The sequence below is a fragment of the Somniosus microcephalus genome, chromosome 4 (genome assembly GCF_052327205.1).
Source record: "Somniosus microcephalus isolate GS21.2 chromosome 4, FLI_Smic_1.0, whole genome shotgun sequence".
Taxonomy (NCBI): domain Eukaryota; kingdom Metazoa; phylum Chordata; class Chondrichthyes; order Squaliformes; family Somniosidae; genus Somniosus; species Somniosus microcephalus.
The window spans coordinates 197,701,514-197,715,914 of NC_140990.1; the positions used below are offsets into that span (position 1 = coordinate 197,701,514).

At 45.4% G+C, this 14,401-nt stretch overlaps 1 protein-coding gene across 1 annotated transcript in view; it reads right to left on the minus strand.

Annotated features, from left to right (window-relative positions):
• LOC147120120 (uncharacterized) overlaps window positions 1-1,438 on the minus strand; it is a 30,262-nt gene extending 28,824 nt beyond the window's left edge. Inside the window, exons 1-2 of the mRNA XM_085984205.1 lie at window positions 1,387-1,438; window positions 1,140-1,264 (exon numbers count right to left, since the gene is read on the minus strand). Coding sequence (XP_085840331.1) covers window positions 1,140-1,264; window positions 1,387-1,438 — 177 coding nt within the window. The remainder of the gene's footprint in view (window positions 1-1,139; window positions 1,265-1,386) is intronic.
• Between the last annotated feature and the right edge of the window lie 12,963 nt (window positions 1,439-14,401).

Genomic DNA, 14,401 nt, shown 5'->3' on the forward strand with positions numbered 1-14,401 from the left:
CGGCTCTGCATGCATTTGTTGGCGTTTTTCTTTGGGTGCGAAGGATGCTTCGGCAGAATTCTGCATGTAGGGCTTCTATTGTGTGTTTTTCCCATTTAGTGTAGCTTTGGTGATTTAGCGGGCCCCATACTTCACTACCGTACAGTGCAATGGGCAGGATTATGCTGTCAAATATTTTGAGTGTCCTGGGCCTGCTACTAAATCATGACAGGCAGCTATAGTTTACATTGGGATGTTTACATACTGATTCCCAATCTAAATGTTAACTTAGGCAGTTTTGATGTTAAATGTAGACATAAAAAACACAACTTAAAAATCATGACACAGGAAGTAAGGTTAATTGTCATAAAATACATGGCTAATGCAAGAATTTTGATAATACGCTAGTAGATATCCTATCAAGTTGCTGACAGGAAGTCAGGGGAACAGAGTTATTCCCCAAAAATCTGTGAATTCAATAAAAGTAGTATTTATTTGATGGTAATGAGGTTCATCATGTAATGAAGCACATGTGCACAGGGAAGGGATGGGCAGGCAGGCAGGTGGATGACTGATTATGCGAGTGGGAAGCATGAATGGGAACAGAAATAAGAAAGTTAGAAATATATATATTTAAAAATATAAATAAAAAGTTAAAAGTGTGAAAAACTAAATGAGTCACTTAGCAGACCGAAACAGCAAGATGGTGGAGAGAGTTGGACTCCGGCAAATTAAGAATTGCTCCACAGCGCAACTGGTGGCCGGAGCCTGTCACTACCGCCTTCTGGAGTGGAACTGCAGCCTCACAGCAGTTGTTTGCAAAGGGAAACCCCATTATAATGTTTATAAAGGGAATTTCAAGGTTAAAAGTTGACATAAAGGCATGAGAAAAAAATTGTGACAACCAAAAGTAGTTTAGTAGATAGAAAATGCAGTCAAACACATTATTTTTAGTAAGATGTAGATAGCTAATTGTACCATTTCAAACAGTGTGGATAGCACTTTTCTAAAATGCTACACATTATTATTTTCTGTCTCTCAACAGTTGTATGATTTCTCACAGTAATATTCTTGTAAACGCAACAGAAGAAATTAATGTTAATGATGTTTATTACTAGGCAAGAGACAAAAATGAATCAGTTGGATTTGGTGGCACTTACCTCAATTGTTTTACACTTAGTCACAGTAAAGAGGTTCGTAATTGTGGAATCTTTATTCACCTTGGTAATTGTAGCATTTAGTACTTTACTTAGCTCTGAAAAGGTCGAATTTTCACATGTTTCTGCTAAATCAAAAAGAACAGGGGTTTAAGGATCAATTCATTTTTGACTAAAGGACATTTGGGATAACACCAACTGATCATCAGAACCACAAATCAAACTCTAATCATTCAACTTCAATACTTGCCAGAGCAGTAGAGGATCTGGACGGCAGCAAAAATGACGATAATGATTCTCATTTCGTCTATACGGATTGATGGAGGACACTTCAATTTCATTCCTCTCTTTGTTTCTGGTCTGGTTCTATTCAAAGTTTATATACTTCAGGTCAGGCAAAGCATAGCGCAAATGATAGAACAGTGACGTAATCTGACTACAATCACTGCACTGACTCCGCTCCCTTCATTTCCTGCAAGCTCTTACCAGTTGTCATCTCCATGTCGTCCAAAAATATTGTTGGCTGTTGCAATATGTTTTGTAAGGTGTGATGTGTGTCAATTTCCAGTTTCATAATCAAATACATTCCAGGCTGCTAATTATTTTGTTAACCTTGCAAATTAATTATGATGAACTGCGATGGAAGAAAGAAGTGGTGAATTTTCAAATGATATGAATGAACTCAGAGACATAGAACTTCTTGCTCACTGTTAGGTCACTGGGCATTTCAGTGTGTGGCAACAGTAGAATCATAGAATCATAGAATGGTAACAGCGCAGAAGGAGGCCATTCGGCCTGTCGAGCCAGTGTCAGCTCTCTGCAAGAGCACTTCAACTAGTTCCACTCCCCCATCCTTTCCCTCTAGCCCTACCATTTTTTTTCCTTCAGGAATTTATCCAATTCCCTTTTGGAAGCCATGATTGAATTTGCCTCCACCACCCTCTGAGGCAGTGCATTCCGGATCATAACCACTCACTGCGTAAAAATGTTTTTCCTCATGTTGCCTTTGGTGCTTAAATCTATGTCCTCTGGTTCTAGACCCTTCTGCCAATGGGAACAGTTTCTCTCTATCTACTCTGTCTAGACCCATCATGATTTTGAACACCTCTGTCAAATCTCCTCTCAACCTTCTCTGCTAGAAGGAGAGCAACCCCAGCTTCTCCAGTCTATCCACGTAACTGAAGTCCCTCATCCCTGGAACCATTCTCGTAAATCTTTATACGAACATACGAATTAGGAGCAGGAGTAGGCCACTCGGCCCTTCGAGCCTGCTCCGCCATTCAATAAAATCATGGCTGATCTGATTACTCCACATTCCCGCCTACTCCCGATAACTTTTCATCTCCTTGCTTACCAAGAATCTATCTACCTCTGCCTTAAAAATATTCAAAGACTCTGCTTCCACCGCCGTCTGAGGAAGAGAATTTCAAAGACTCACGACCCTCTGTGAGAAAACATTTCTCCTCATCTCTGTCTTAAATGGGCGACCCCTTATTTTTAAACAGCGACCCCTAGCTCTAGATTCGCCCACAAGAGGAAACATCCTCTCCACATCCACCCTGTCCAGACCCCTCAGGATCTTATATGTTTAAATCAAGTCACCTCTTATTCTTCTAAACTCCAGCAGATACAAGCCTAGCCTGTCCAACCTTTCCTCATAAGACAACCCACTCATTCCAGGTACTAGTCTAGTAAAACTTCTCTGAACTGTTTCCAATGCATTTACATCCTTCCTTAAATAAGGAGACCAATACTGTACACAGTACTCCAGATGTGGTCTCACCAATGCCCTGTATAACTGAAGCATAACCTCCCTACTTTTGTATTCAATTCCCATTGCAATAAACAATAACATTCTATTAGTTTTCCTAATTACTTGCTGTACCTGCATAGTAACTTTTTGGTGATTCATGCACTAGGACACCCAGATCCCTCTGCATCTCAGAGCTCTGCAATCTCTCACCATTTAGATAATATGCTTTTTTTTTATTCTTCCTGCCAAAATGGACAACTTCACACTTTCCCACATTATACTCCATTTGCCAGATCTTTGCCCACTCACTTAGCTTATTTATATCCCTTTGTAGCCTCCTTATGTGCTCTTCACAATTTACTTTCCTACCTACCTTTGTGTCATCAGCAAATTTAGCAACCATACCTTCGGTCCCTTCATCCAAGTCATTTATATAAATTGTAAAATGTTGAGGTCCCAGCAGTGATCCCTGTGGCACACCACTCGTTACATCTTGCCAATCAGAAAATGACCCATTTATGCCTACTCTCTGTTTCCGGTTAACTAGCCAATCTTCTATCCATGCCAATATGTTACCCACTACACCATGAGCTTTTATTTCCCGCAATAACCTTTGATGTGGCACCTTATCAAATGCCTTCTGGAAATCTAAGTATAGTACATCCACCGGTTCCCCTTTATCCACAGCACATGTTACTTCCTCAAAGAGCTCCAATAAATTGGTTAAACATGATTTCCCTTGCACAAAACCATGTTGACTCTGCCTGATTACTTTGAACTTTTCTAAATGCCCTGCTATAATGTCTTTAATAATAGCTTCTAACACCTTCCCTATCACAGATGTTAAGCTAACTGGCCTGTAGTTTCCTGCTTTCTGTCTCCCTCCCTTTTTGAATAAAGGAGTTACATTCACTATTTTCCAATCTAATGGAACCTTCCCCAAATCTAGGGAATTTTGGAAAATTAAAATCAATACATCAACTATCTCACTAGCCACTTCTTTTAAGACCCTAGGATGAAGTCCATCAGGACCCGGGGACTTGTCAGCCCGCAGCTCCAACAATTTGCTCAGTACCACTTCCCTGGTGATTATAATTTTCTTGAGTTCCTCCCTCCCTTCCATTTCCTGATTTACAGCTATTTCTGGGATGTTATTTGTATCCTCTATAGTGAAGACCGATGTAAAATACCTGAGCAATTCAACTGCCATCTCCTTATTTTCCATTATTAATTCCCCAGACTCACTTTTTATCGGACCAACGTTCAGTTTGTTAACTCTTTTCTTTTTTAAATATCTATAGAAACTCTTACTATCTGTTTTTATATTTCTAACTAGCTTTCTCTTGTACTCTAATTTTTCTCTCCCTTTTAATCTTTTAGTCATTCTTTGCTGTTTTTTTATATTCTGTCCAATCTTCTGACCTGCCACTCAATTTTGCGCAATTATATGCTTTTTCTTTAAGTTTAATACTATCTTTAACTTTTTTAGTTAACCACGGATGGTGGGTCCTCCCCTTGGAATTTTTCTTTCTTGTTGGAATGTATATATTCTGTGTATTTTGAAATATCCCCTTAAATGTCTGCACCCTCTCTAAGGCCTTCACATCCTTCCTAAAGTGTGGTGCCCAGAATTGGACACAATACTCCAGTTGAGGCCGGACCAGTGTTTTATAAAGGTTCATCATAACTTTGTTGCTTTTGTACTCTATGCCTCTACTTATGAAGTCCAGGATCCCGTATGCTTTTTTAACCACTTTCTCAATCTGCCCTGCCACCTTCAATGATTTGTGCACATATACCTTCAGGTCTCTCTGTTCATGCACCCCCTTTAGGATTGTACCCTTTAGTTTATATTGCCTCTCGTCGTTCTTCCTACCAAAATGTATCACTTTGCACTTTTCTGCGTTAAATTTCATCTGCCACGTGACTGCCCATTCCACCAGCCTGTCTATATCCTCTTGAAGTCTATCACTAACCTCCTCACTGTTCACTATTCTTCCAAGTTTTGTGTCATCTGCAAATTTTGAAATTGTATGATATATATCAAGAAAAGCAATGGCCCTAGTAGCGACCCCTGGGGAATACCACTGTGTACTTTCCTCAAGTCTGAAAAACATCCGTTCACCACTACTCTCTGTTTCCTGTCACTTAGCCAATTTCGTATCCATACTGCCATTGTCCCTTTTATTCCATGGGCTTCAACTTTGCTGGCAAACCTATTATGTGGTACTTTATCAAACGCCTTTTGGAAGTCCATGTACACCACATCAACCGCATTGCCCTCATCAACCCTCTCTGTTACCTTATCAAAAAACTCCATCAAGTTAGTTAAACACGATTTGCCTTTAACAAATCCGTGCTGGCTTCCCTTAATCCATACTTGTCCAAGTGACTAGTAATTTTGTCCTGGATTATCATTTCTAATAGCTTCCCCACTTCCGAGGTCAAACTGACTAGCCTGTAATTGCTGGGTTTATCCTTACACCCTTTTTTGAATGCTGGTGTAACATTTGAAATTCTCCAGTCCTCTGGCACCACCCCCATATCTAAGGAGGATTGGAAGATTTATGGCCATTACTTCTGCAATTTCCACCTTTACTTCCCTTCGCATCCTAGGATGCATCTCATCCGGTCCTGGTGACTTATCTAATTTAAGTACAGCCAGCCTTTCTAGTACTTCCTCTTTATCAATTTTTAAAGTAGTATTTTTGAGGTAGTATCTCAACTATCTCCTCTTTCACTATGACTTTGGCAGCATCTTCTTCCTTGGTAAAGACAAATGCAAAGCACTCATTAGTACCTCAGCTATGCCCTCTGCCTCCATGTGTTGGTCTCCTTTTTGGTTCCTAATCGGCCCCACCCCTCCTCTTACTACCCATTTACTATTTATATGCCTATAGAAGACTTTTGGATTCACTTTTATGTTAGTGCTGTTACAGCTTTAATTCCTATTGTGGTATCAAGCTCAACAATAGTCCGATAACCTGTTAGCTGCTTGTCTGATTTAATCTACACCCATCCCCGCTCCCTTCTCCTCACCATTGGCAGCAATGTCTTCAGCCACCTAAGTCCCACTCTCTGGAATTCCCTCACTAAAGTCCTCTGTGTTGGACATCTTGGGAGAGTTGTATATTGAACATCTTGTACAGTTGAGGGTTAATAATCAAACTTCCATGTATCTTGGAGCAACAGGCTTTCCAAGATAAACAGGATAGCAGCGGGGTACCACAGAAGAAAGCATGGCTTATTTTCTGCTCCAAATGCCTGAGTATTATCGACAAGAAATGCTTGTGCAAGGAAATAAGTGACTGGGGCAACATCAACCATGAGTGATTAAAGTATAACTTTAGTGGCCAGTGTAATAAACATAGGCAGAGAGGTCATTTAACCATAGTATAGGCGGGATGTTTTCGGAAGATAAGCTGCTAATAAAACTACTTCTCAAAGGTTTCAAGAACAGATAGGTCAGGAAGTCTTGTTTGAGGGAAGTATCTTTGAAGTAAACATCTAAGACTGTTCATGTAAATAGACGGTTCTCAAAGGATTCAGGAACATGAGGTTTTATCTGTGACATGTACCTTTGATGTCGGCAAACTTAAATGTATAAAGGAGCAAGGTTTTCAACGATAGAGAAACTTTAAAATACTCTCTCTGTGTACAGCATAGATTGATCACCTATGCTGTATATGAATAAAGTCTGTAAATGAAAAAGTCTGTTCCATATACTTTGCCATCAAGTGTCTCGTGCTTACTCAAAGTGTGTCGTTGTGAACCATAGAAGAAAGGAGGTTGACTAACACTTGATCCAAAACTCTGCGTCTCCACTTCTTAATCTCTTGCTTTAAGACCTTCCTTAAACTTCACTATTTAACAAGTTTCTGGTTACTCCTTCCAATATCTGTTTTTATAGCTCAGAACCTAATTTCCTGACACATCTATGAAGTGCCTTGCATCACTTGTCTACGTTAAAAGTGCTATAACAATGCGAGTTACTGTTGTTACCACGAATCTTAAGGGAACTTAGTTTAGACCATTATAGTGAAGACACAGGAATGGCACAGAAATTCTGGCCATTGATATGAATTTGGCATTTTGCCTCTTAGAGTCAATGGGCTAAAAATTCAGTTAGGGGCGCCAAGCTCGCCTGGGCGCCGGAATTACCGCTGCGCGCGGAGCCACTTGCGCCATCGGGATATTCAGTTTCAGCGCCCCAAGTGGAAGCCGGCCGCTAAACAAGGCTTTCGGCGCCCCGCTTGGGGGCGCTGAAACTGAATATCGGCGCGCAAGGTGCCGCAGCGCCACCCGCTGCGGCACGGCAGGCTGCAGTACTGCAGGCCTTCCTCCCACTGTTAAGGGGGAGGTGCCTGCAACAGCGCGATCCCCGCTCGCGAGTGCCGGCAAATGAGCCCGGCACCAAGGAGAAGTGCCGGGCTCTCGGGAAACAGCCGGCAATGCTGCGGGGCGGGGGGGGGGTGTAGGAGGCCGGGGACGGAGGTGCGGGCAGGCGGCCGCCGAAAAAGCGGCCGGCCGCACCTCCACCTTAACTCGCCCCACTACCGCCACAGGTAGGCCCCTGTGTACCATTCGCTATTTGCGGCCGGCGCGGAAGAGGCGGCCGCGACCTAATATGGCACTCGGGGCGGTAGCGGGGTGCTGCGCACACCGATGACGTCATCGGTGGCGGCGCAGCGCTACAGGCTAACGCCGCCATTAGCGCCCCGCTAAATATCGCGGTGGTTGTGGCCAGAGGCGCTAAAGCCTCTGAGTGGCCTCTTTGGGCGCAAACTGGTGGCGCAAGCAACTGAATTTCTAGGCCAATGTGTCTTAATATAGTCTCCATTATGGCCCTAGAAATGTCTGATCTCTCCATTTTACATGCCATTTGTGTTGACAATGAGGCACAGAGCGGGTGTTGGAAGCTCTAATCAGGAACTTAATTTAAATGTGGAGCATCCTGCAATCTATTTCCCAACATTTGTGCACAGCATAGGCACCTTGAGGAAAATATACATTCAGGGTAGCTAGGAACTGAGAAGTCAGATGGAAATGATCCTTTTTTTATTCATTCATGGGATGTGGGCGTCGCTGACAAGGCCAGCATTTATTGCCCATCCCTAATTGCCCTTGAGAAGGTGGTGGTGAGCCGCCTTTTTGAATCACTGCAGTCTGTGTGGTGAAGGTACTCCTACAGTGCTGTTAGGGAGGCAGTTCCAGGATTTTGGCCCAGCGATGATGAAGGAATGGCAATATATTTCCAAGTCAGGATGGTGTGTGACTTGGACGGGAACTTGGAGGTGGTAGTGTTCCCATGCGCCTGCTGCCCTTGTCCTTCTAAAACATAGAAACATAGAAGATAGGAGCAGGAGTAGGCCATTCGGCCCCTCAAGCCTGCTCCGCCATTCAATGAGATCATGGCTGATTATCCAAATTCAGTACCCTGTGCCTGCCTTCTCCCCCTATCCCTTGATCCCTTTAGCCTTAAGAAATATATCTAACTCCTTCTTGAATATATTTAATGAATTAGCCTCCACCACCTTCTGTGCTAGAGAATTCCACAGGTTTGCCACTCTCTGGGTGAAGAAATTCCTCCTCATCTCTGTCCTAAATGGCTTTCCCCTTATCCTTAGACTGTGACCCCTGGTTCTGGACTCCCTGGCCATCGGGAACATCCTTCCTGCATCTAGTCTGTCTAGTCCTGTTAGAATTTTATAAGTTTCAATGAGATCTCCTCTCATTCTTCTAAACTCTAGCGAGTATAAGCCCAATCGACCCAATCTCTCCTCATACGTCATTCCTGCCATCCCAGGTATCAGTCTGGTTAATCTTTGCTGCACTCCCTCCATGGCAAGAACATCCTTCCTCAGATAAGGTGACCAAAACTGCACACAATACTCAAGGCGTGGTCTCACCAAGGCCCTGTACAACTGCAGCAAGACATCCTTGTTCCTGTACTCGAACCCTCTCGCTACGAAGGCCAACATACCATTTGCCTTCTTAACCGCCTGCTGCACCTGCATGCTTACCTTCAGTGACTGGTGCACAAGGACACCCAGGTCTCATTGCACTTCCCCTTCTCCTAATCTATTCTAGGTGGCAGAGGTCACGGGTTTGGGAGTTGCTGTTGAAGAAGCCTTGGCGAGTTGCTGCAATGCATCTTGTAGATGGTACACACTGCAACAACGGTACGCCGCTGGTGGAGGGAGTGAATGTTTAAGGTGGTGGATGGGGTGCCAATCATGAGGGCTGCTTTCTCCTGGATGGTGTTGAGCTTCTTGAGTGTTGTTGGAGCTGCACTCATCCAGGCAAGTGGAGAGTATACCATCACACTCCTGACTTGTGCCTTGTAGATGGTGGAAAGGCATTGAGGAGTCAGGAGGTGAGTCACTTGCCACAGAATACCTAGCCTCTGACCTGCTTTTGTTGCCACAGTACTTTTGTGGCTGATCCAGTTAAGTTTCTGGTCAATGGTGACCCCCAGGATGTTGATGGTGGGGGATTCAGCGATGGTAATGCCGTTGAATGTCAAGGGGTGGTGGTTAGACTCTCGCTTGTTGGAGATAGTCATTGCCTGGCACTTGTGTGGCGCGAATGTTACCTGCCACTTATCAGCCCAAACCTGAATGTCGTCAAGGTCTTGTTGCATGCGGGCATGGACTGCTTCATTATCTGAGGAGTTGCGAATGGCACAGAACACTGTGCAATGATCAGCGAACATCCCAATTTTTGACCTTATGATGGAGGGAAGGTCATTGATGAAGCAGCTGAAGATGGTTGGGCCTAGGACACTGCCCTGAGGAACTCCTGCAGTGATGTCCTGGGGCTGAGATGATTGACAGCTGAGGCTGAAGCTCTGGCTGCAGGAGGTGGCAGTGCTCTTTGATGTAGGGGGGCATCCTTTACCTGGTTTACAGTAATTTACCTGGTCAGGCAGCCTTGCCACTGCACTGTGACCAATTCCAATCAGCGGTTTCAAATCGCTAAACCCTCCTTCCAGTTCTAACTGGAGGAACTTATAATTAATGATATATTAAAAACGGACAAATGGTCTGGATGCAAGAAAGTCAAATTTTATTAAAACTAAAGAAACTACACCACACGATCAAAGTAATCATGGTAAAATTGCTTAACAGGGGAAGGCAGACGGCAAAATGAGGGATAAATGGCTACAATGTTAATTTTACAATTTTGCAACAGTTTCCTTAAGTTACCACCCCTTTACTTCTCACTAGATTGTCTTGCTAGTGGGTCAGAAGCCTTGCTCACCTGCAGTCCAAAGAGTAAAAGAGAAGAGAGAGATGCTTCTGGGAAGCTATCTTTTATACCCCTTTTTTGGGGCCCGCCCAGATCTGATGTTTCTGGGCTAAAACAAAAGAGATTCAATAGTCCACTTGATATACAAACAAATGCTAATAGCGTTCAATTGCTTTGTAAACAAAGCATTATCCTGTGGTCATCTGGAACCGCAATTGATTGACAGTCTTGAGTGCTTAGCAAACAAAGTCCCTTTGTTCATGCTGGCAGTTTCAAGCACTTGATCTTAGAGTCAATTTCAGTGAATGGATGTGTGTAAACAACCCAGTGTGCTTGCTGTCCGATGATTGGCTGATTCAAACGGGCTACTCCCCAGTGTAAACAAACAGCATGTAGGTTACCGGACCCGCCCAATACCACAGGGTGACTGACAGCTCGGGCTCCATTCAAACCCACTATAGGGCAGCGCTGAGCTTTTTCATATGCTAACAGCCTGTCTGTTTCATAAGCTAACAGTTTATCTGTCCTTTTAATTTCTGTTTTCATGAGGTCTGTTCAGCCATTTTAACAGTCCAAAACTCAAGAGTACATCTTTTAATAAAATGTACAATCTTAAAGTGTGCGATTTTCACGAAGTTCTTTGGTTCCAGTGTCCAAGTGCTGCCCAGCTTACAAGCTTTTTAACACAGCCTTTTGTGGTCTGGGTATGTTTTAAAGCATTGTCCAACCCAGAGACACTTTAAATCACGCAGGTCTTCATGCATGATGTAGATTAATATTTCCCGATCTTCGGGGGCTGAGGGGATTTCGCGACCCCTACATTCCTCCCTTGGATACTTCCAACTTGCTTGTAGTATCCTCTTGAAGAAATGAGCAAAATGTTCTGACCCCACACAAACAATCATCCCCTGTATTTACCTATAGCTACCTACCACTGATCCCCCGACCCGTCTATTCCCCTCAAATCCGAGAAAAACCATGGTACGGTAGGCATCTACAGATACATCAATTACAAAATGTTACAATAAGGGGTCTCATACCCCTGCACCGCTTGTTACATTATAACATATTACAGAATATTACAATCTTGGTTATACAATGTAATCAAAATGATCCCAAGCACGGAGAGAGTCCTACACCTCTGCACCACTTGGAACTGTAAAACAAAGTACAAAAAATCTTCATTAAACATTTGAAACAAATGCTGAAGTAAACCCCGACCATCACGTGCCAATGATGGGTCGCGAAATTTGAGTGGGTATTGCTCCTCCCAGCCGGGCAGTGAATGTTCCTTCCACTCCCCCTTTAATGGTCTTAAACTTTTAAAACATACAGAATGGATTTTTACAGAACAGTCTGATCCGCCAGCCCCGAGCCATTCCCTTGTCCCTTTGTGGAGGTGGGGTACCCCTCATGTTTCACAGACTGCGACCGGGGCGTATGGGATCGCGACTCCCAGTCCCTCCCCCTCCCGTCTTCTCTCGACTGGCTGCAGAAAATGATGGGTGCCTGTGTGGCGGCTCTCACTGGCCCCACACTCAAACTTGGATCCCCGATCCGGCCACCCACTCATCCTTCCCAGCCACACTTACACTCTAACTTTGCCCGTGGGCCCCTGGGTGAGTTCCTCCCTTCCCCGAACGCACCCACGTGACTCTTGGGTCTCCCCCTCCCCTTTACAATCTTTCCCGGGCCATCACCACCCACTCCCGGGGAACGCATCCCTATCTGACATGGCGCCCATGCTTCCCCACCATGACTCCTCAATAGTGAGGTCTCCCGCAAGTGAAATTCGGTCAGGATAGTGCTGGGTTGCCCACCCAGCTGGGGCCATCTCTTCCGTGTCGGATGAGTAGGCAGGTTCCTCCGGACCCTGTCCAGTTTCTCCCGAAGGTCGCTGCAGGGTCTCCTCCTGGATTTGTCCAGTGGCGAGGTGATCCCCAACATTCTGTATATCTTCATTCGATGCCCAGCTCAGGCTGGGCGAACAGGGCTGCTCCTTTGTATACTCTCCTGCAAAAGAACTTAAAAGGACATGCAGCCAGGTCTCTCACTGACCTGCTGCCTTAGGTAGAGACATGGTCGGGTCCCTCGACCTCGGACCACAATACAAGCATTTGGCACACTTATAAACTTAAACTTTAAACTTAAACTCAAAACTACTAGTTACATTCTAAACTTAAAATTTAAACACCTTAAATGCAAGCTATAAACATTGGTAACTTAACACAAAGCCATAATACAAATGCCGCCCATCTCCGGATGGCCAGGCTAATCTCTGGTGTCACTGTCGCAGATTACTGCTGCCTGCAGCGAAGCTGGACTGCCTCCTGCTTCTGGTCCCTGGCAGCTTATGGCTGCTAGTTGGGGACCTCTGTGATCTGTTTCCTCCTGGGCTCGGGAGATTGCTCTTTGTGGCGGTTATTCTGGTGACCATCTTATCTTGGGCTTGCGGACCCGCTGAGACCTTCTGAGGGGCATCTCTGTGGGGGAAACTTTGGCTGATGGACCCCGAGCCTGGGTCACAGCCCTAGCTGGCTGGGAACCTTCTCCCCCTGGTACAAACAGCCCGCACTGTTAAATTGCCTGGCAGCCTGCCAGTAATCCGGGTTTGTCTTTTTTTCCCTACCCACTCCTGTACTGGGGGCAGGTATCCCCTCACCACCCGCTGCTGGTGGCTGAAAATCTTTCTCTCCAGGTCCAAAACCTGATACCGGCTCCTTCCATATGTCCCCTGCAAGAGGGTTTGCTATCCCTTCCTCCCCAGAGTCCCACACCATAGGGGGAACTACTCTAGAAGCGGGCTGCGAAGCTTGTCCCTTTAAACAGGCGACTGCGCCTGCGCGAACCTCCTCCCCGGAGTCCCACGGCAGAGGCTGTGAAACCTCTGTCTTCAAACAGGCGACTGCACCTGCGTGGGAAAACTGAAGAGGAGCCGCTGTGGTCATGGGCTGGAGAACTGCGCCTGTGTGAACCTCCTCCCCGGAGTCCCACGGCAGAGGCTGTGAAACCTCTGTATTCAAACAGGCAAATGCGCCTGCGTGGGAAAACTGAAGAGGAGCCGCTGTGGTCACGGGCTGGGGAACTGCACCTGCGCAAACAGGCCATTCAAAAGACTGGGGAATTCCTGTCTCCAGACCAGCGACTACGCATGCGCGGGCAGCCTCTTCAAAAGGCGGCTCCTCTCTGGAGCCCCCCAAGCGATTTTCTGTGAATGAACTCGCAGCAGCCTGCAGATTTCTACTCTCAGGCTGCGGTTTCTCTGTTTCTGAACGAAATAACTGGTTCAAATTTAAACTTTGGCCAAAACTTAGGTCCCACTGGGGCGGGGAAGTGTCCCAATTGGTGGGCCGGACAACTTTTCCCTTGAAACAAGCCACAGTGCCTGTCTTTACAGCCTGTGAACTTGAACTTGTATTGTCAGATTTATACAATTTACATTGGTTGGCGTGGAACCACTTTGTGCACCGAGGTAGTTTTACTGCATAGACCATGGGGCTGGCCCTATCAACTATACTATAGGGTCCCATGTAGAGTGGCTCTAAACTTCCCACCCGGGCATAGTTTCTTACCATCACTAGGTCTCCTATCTCCCACTGGTGGCTCTTGCTAGGCTCGAGCAGCAGCCGGTTATTCCGATGCTGCTTCCCCATGCTGTCTGCTGCCTGCCCATAAATTCGTTTGAGGTGTTCTAGGAGGGTTCGGCCAAATTTATCCCAGTTTATTTCCTGTAGTTGTCCTTCAGTGAGGACTGGGGCAAGGACATGAGTGGGGGTCTGATGCGCTATCAATTACTCATAAAAGACGGAGAGTTAGGAGAGTAACTAAAAGGCTTTTATTAGCAAAGAACAGAGCATGCCTCTCATGGTTGACTGGGTTCCAAGAAGGCAGGGGGCTGCAGAGCAATCACCTTTATACCTGGGCCTGTGGGTGGAGCCAGGGGCGGAGCCAGCAGAGACATGCTGAGGCATGCATAGGTACAACAGTGTGCAACAACAACAACGGTGAACAACAATAACAGTGGTTTACCACATTCACCCCTTGTTTAAAATTGAGTCCGGCGGGGTGAAGTGTACTAAAGGTTCGTGTAAGTAAGTCTATCAGGTGGCCTTGTATGCCGTCCTGATCGTCGTGGTGGCGGCAGTGATGGTGCAGCATCCAATGTTGAATCTGACGTCTCATTGAGTGGTTGGGTGGTCAATGACGGGTCTTGGGGCTGCGGCATGCCGTCTAGCGGGGTTGGGTTGTGGGTAGTGGCGGA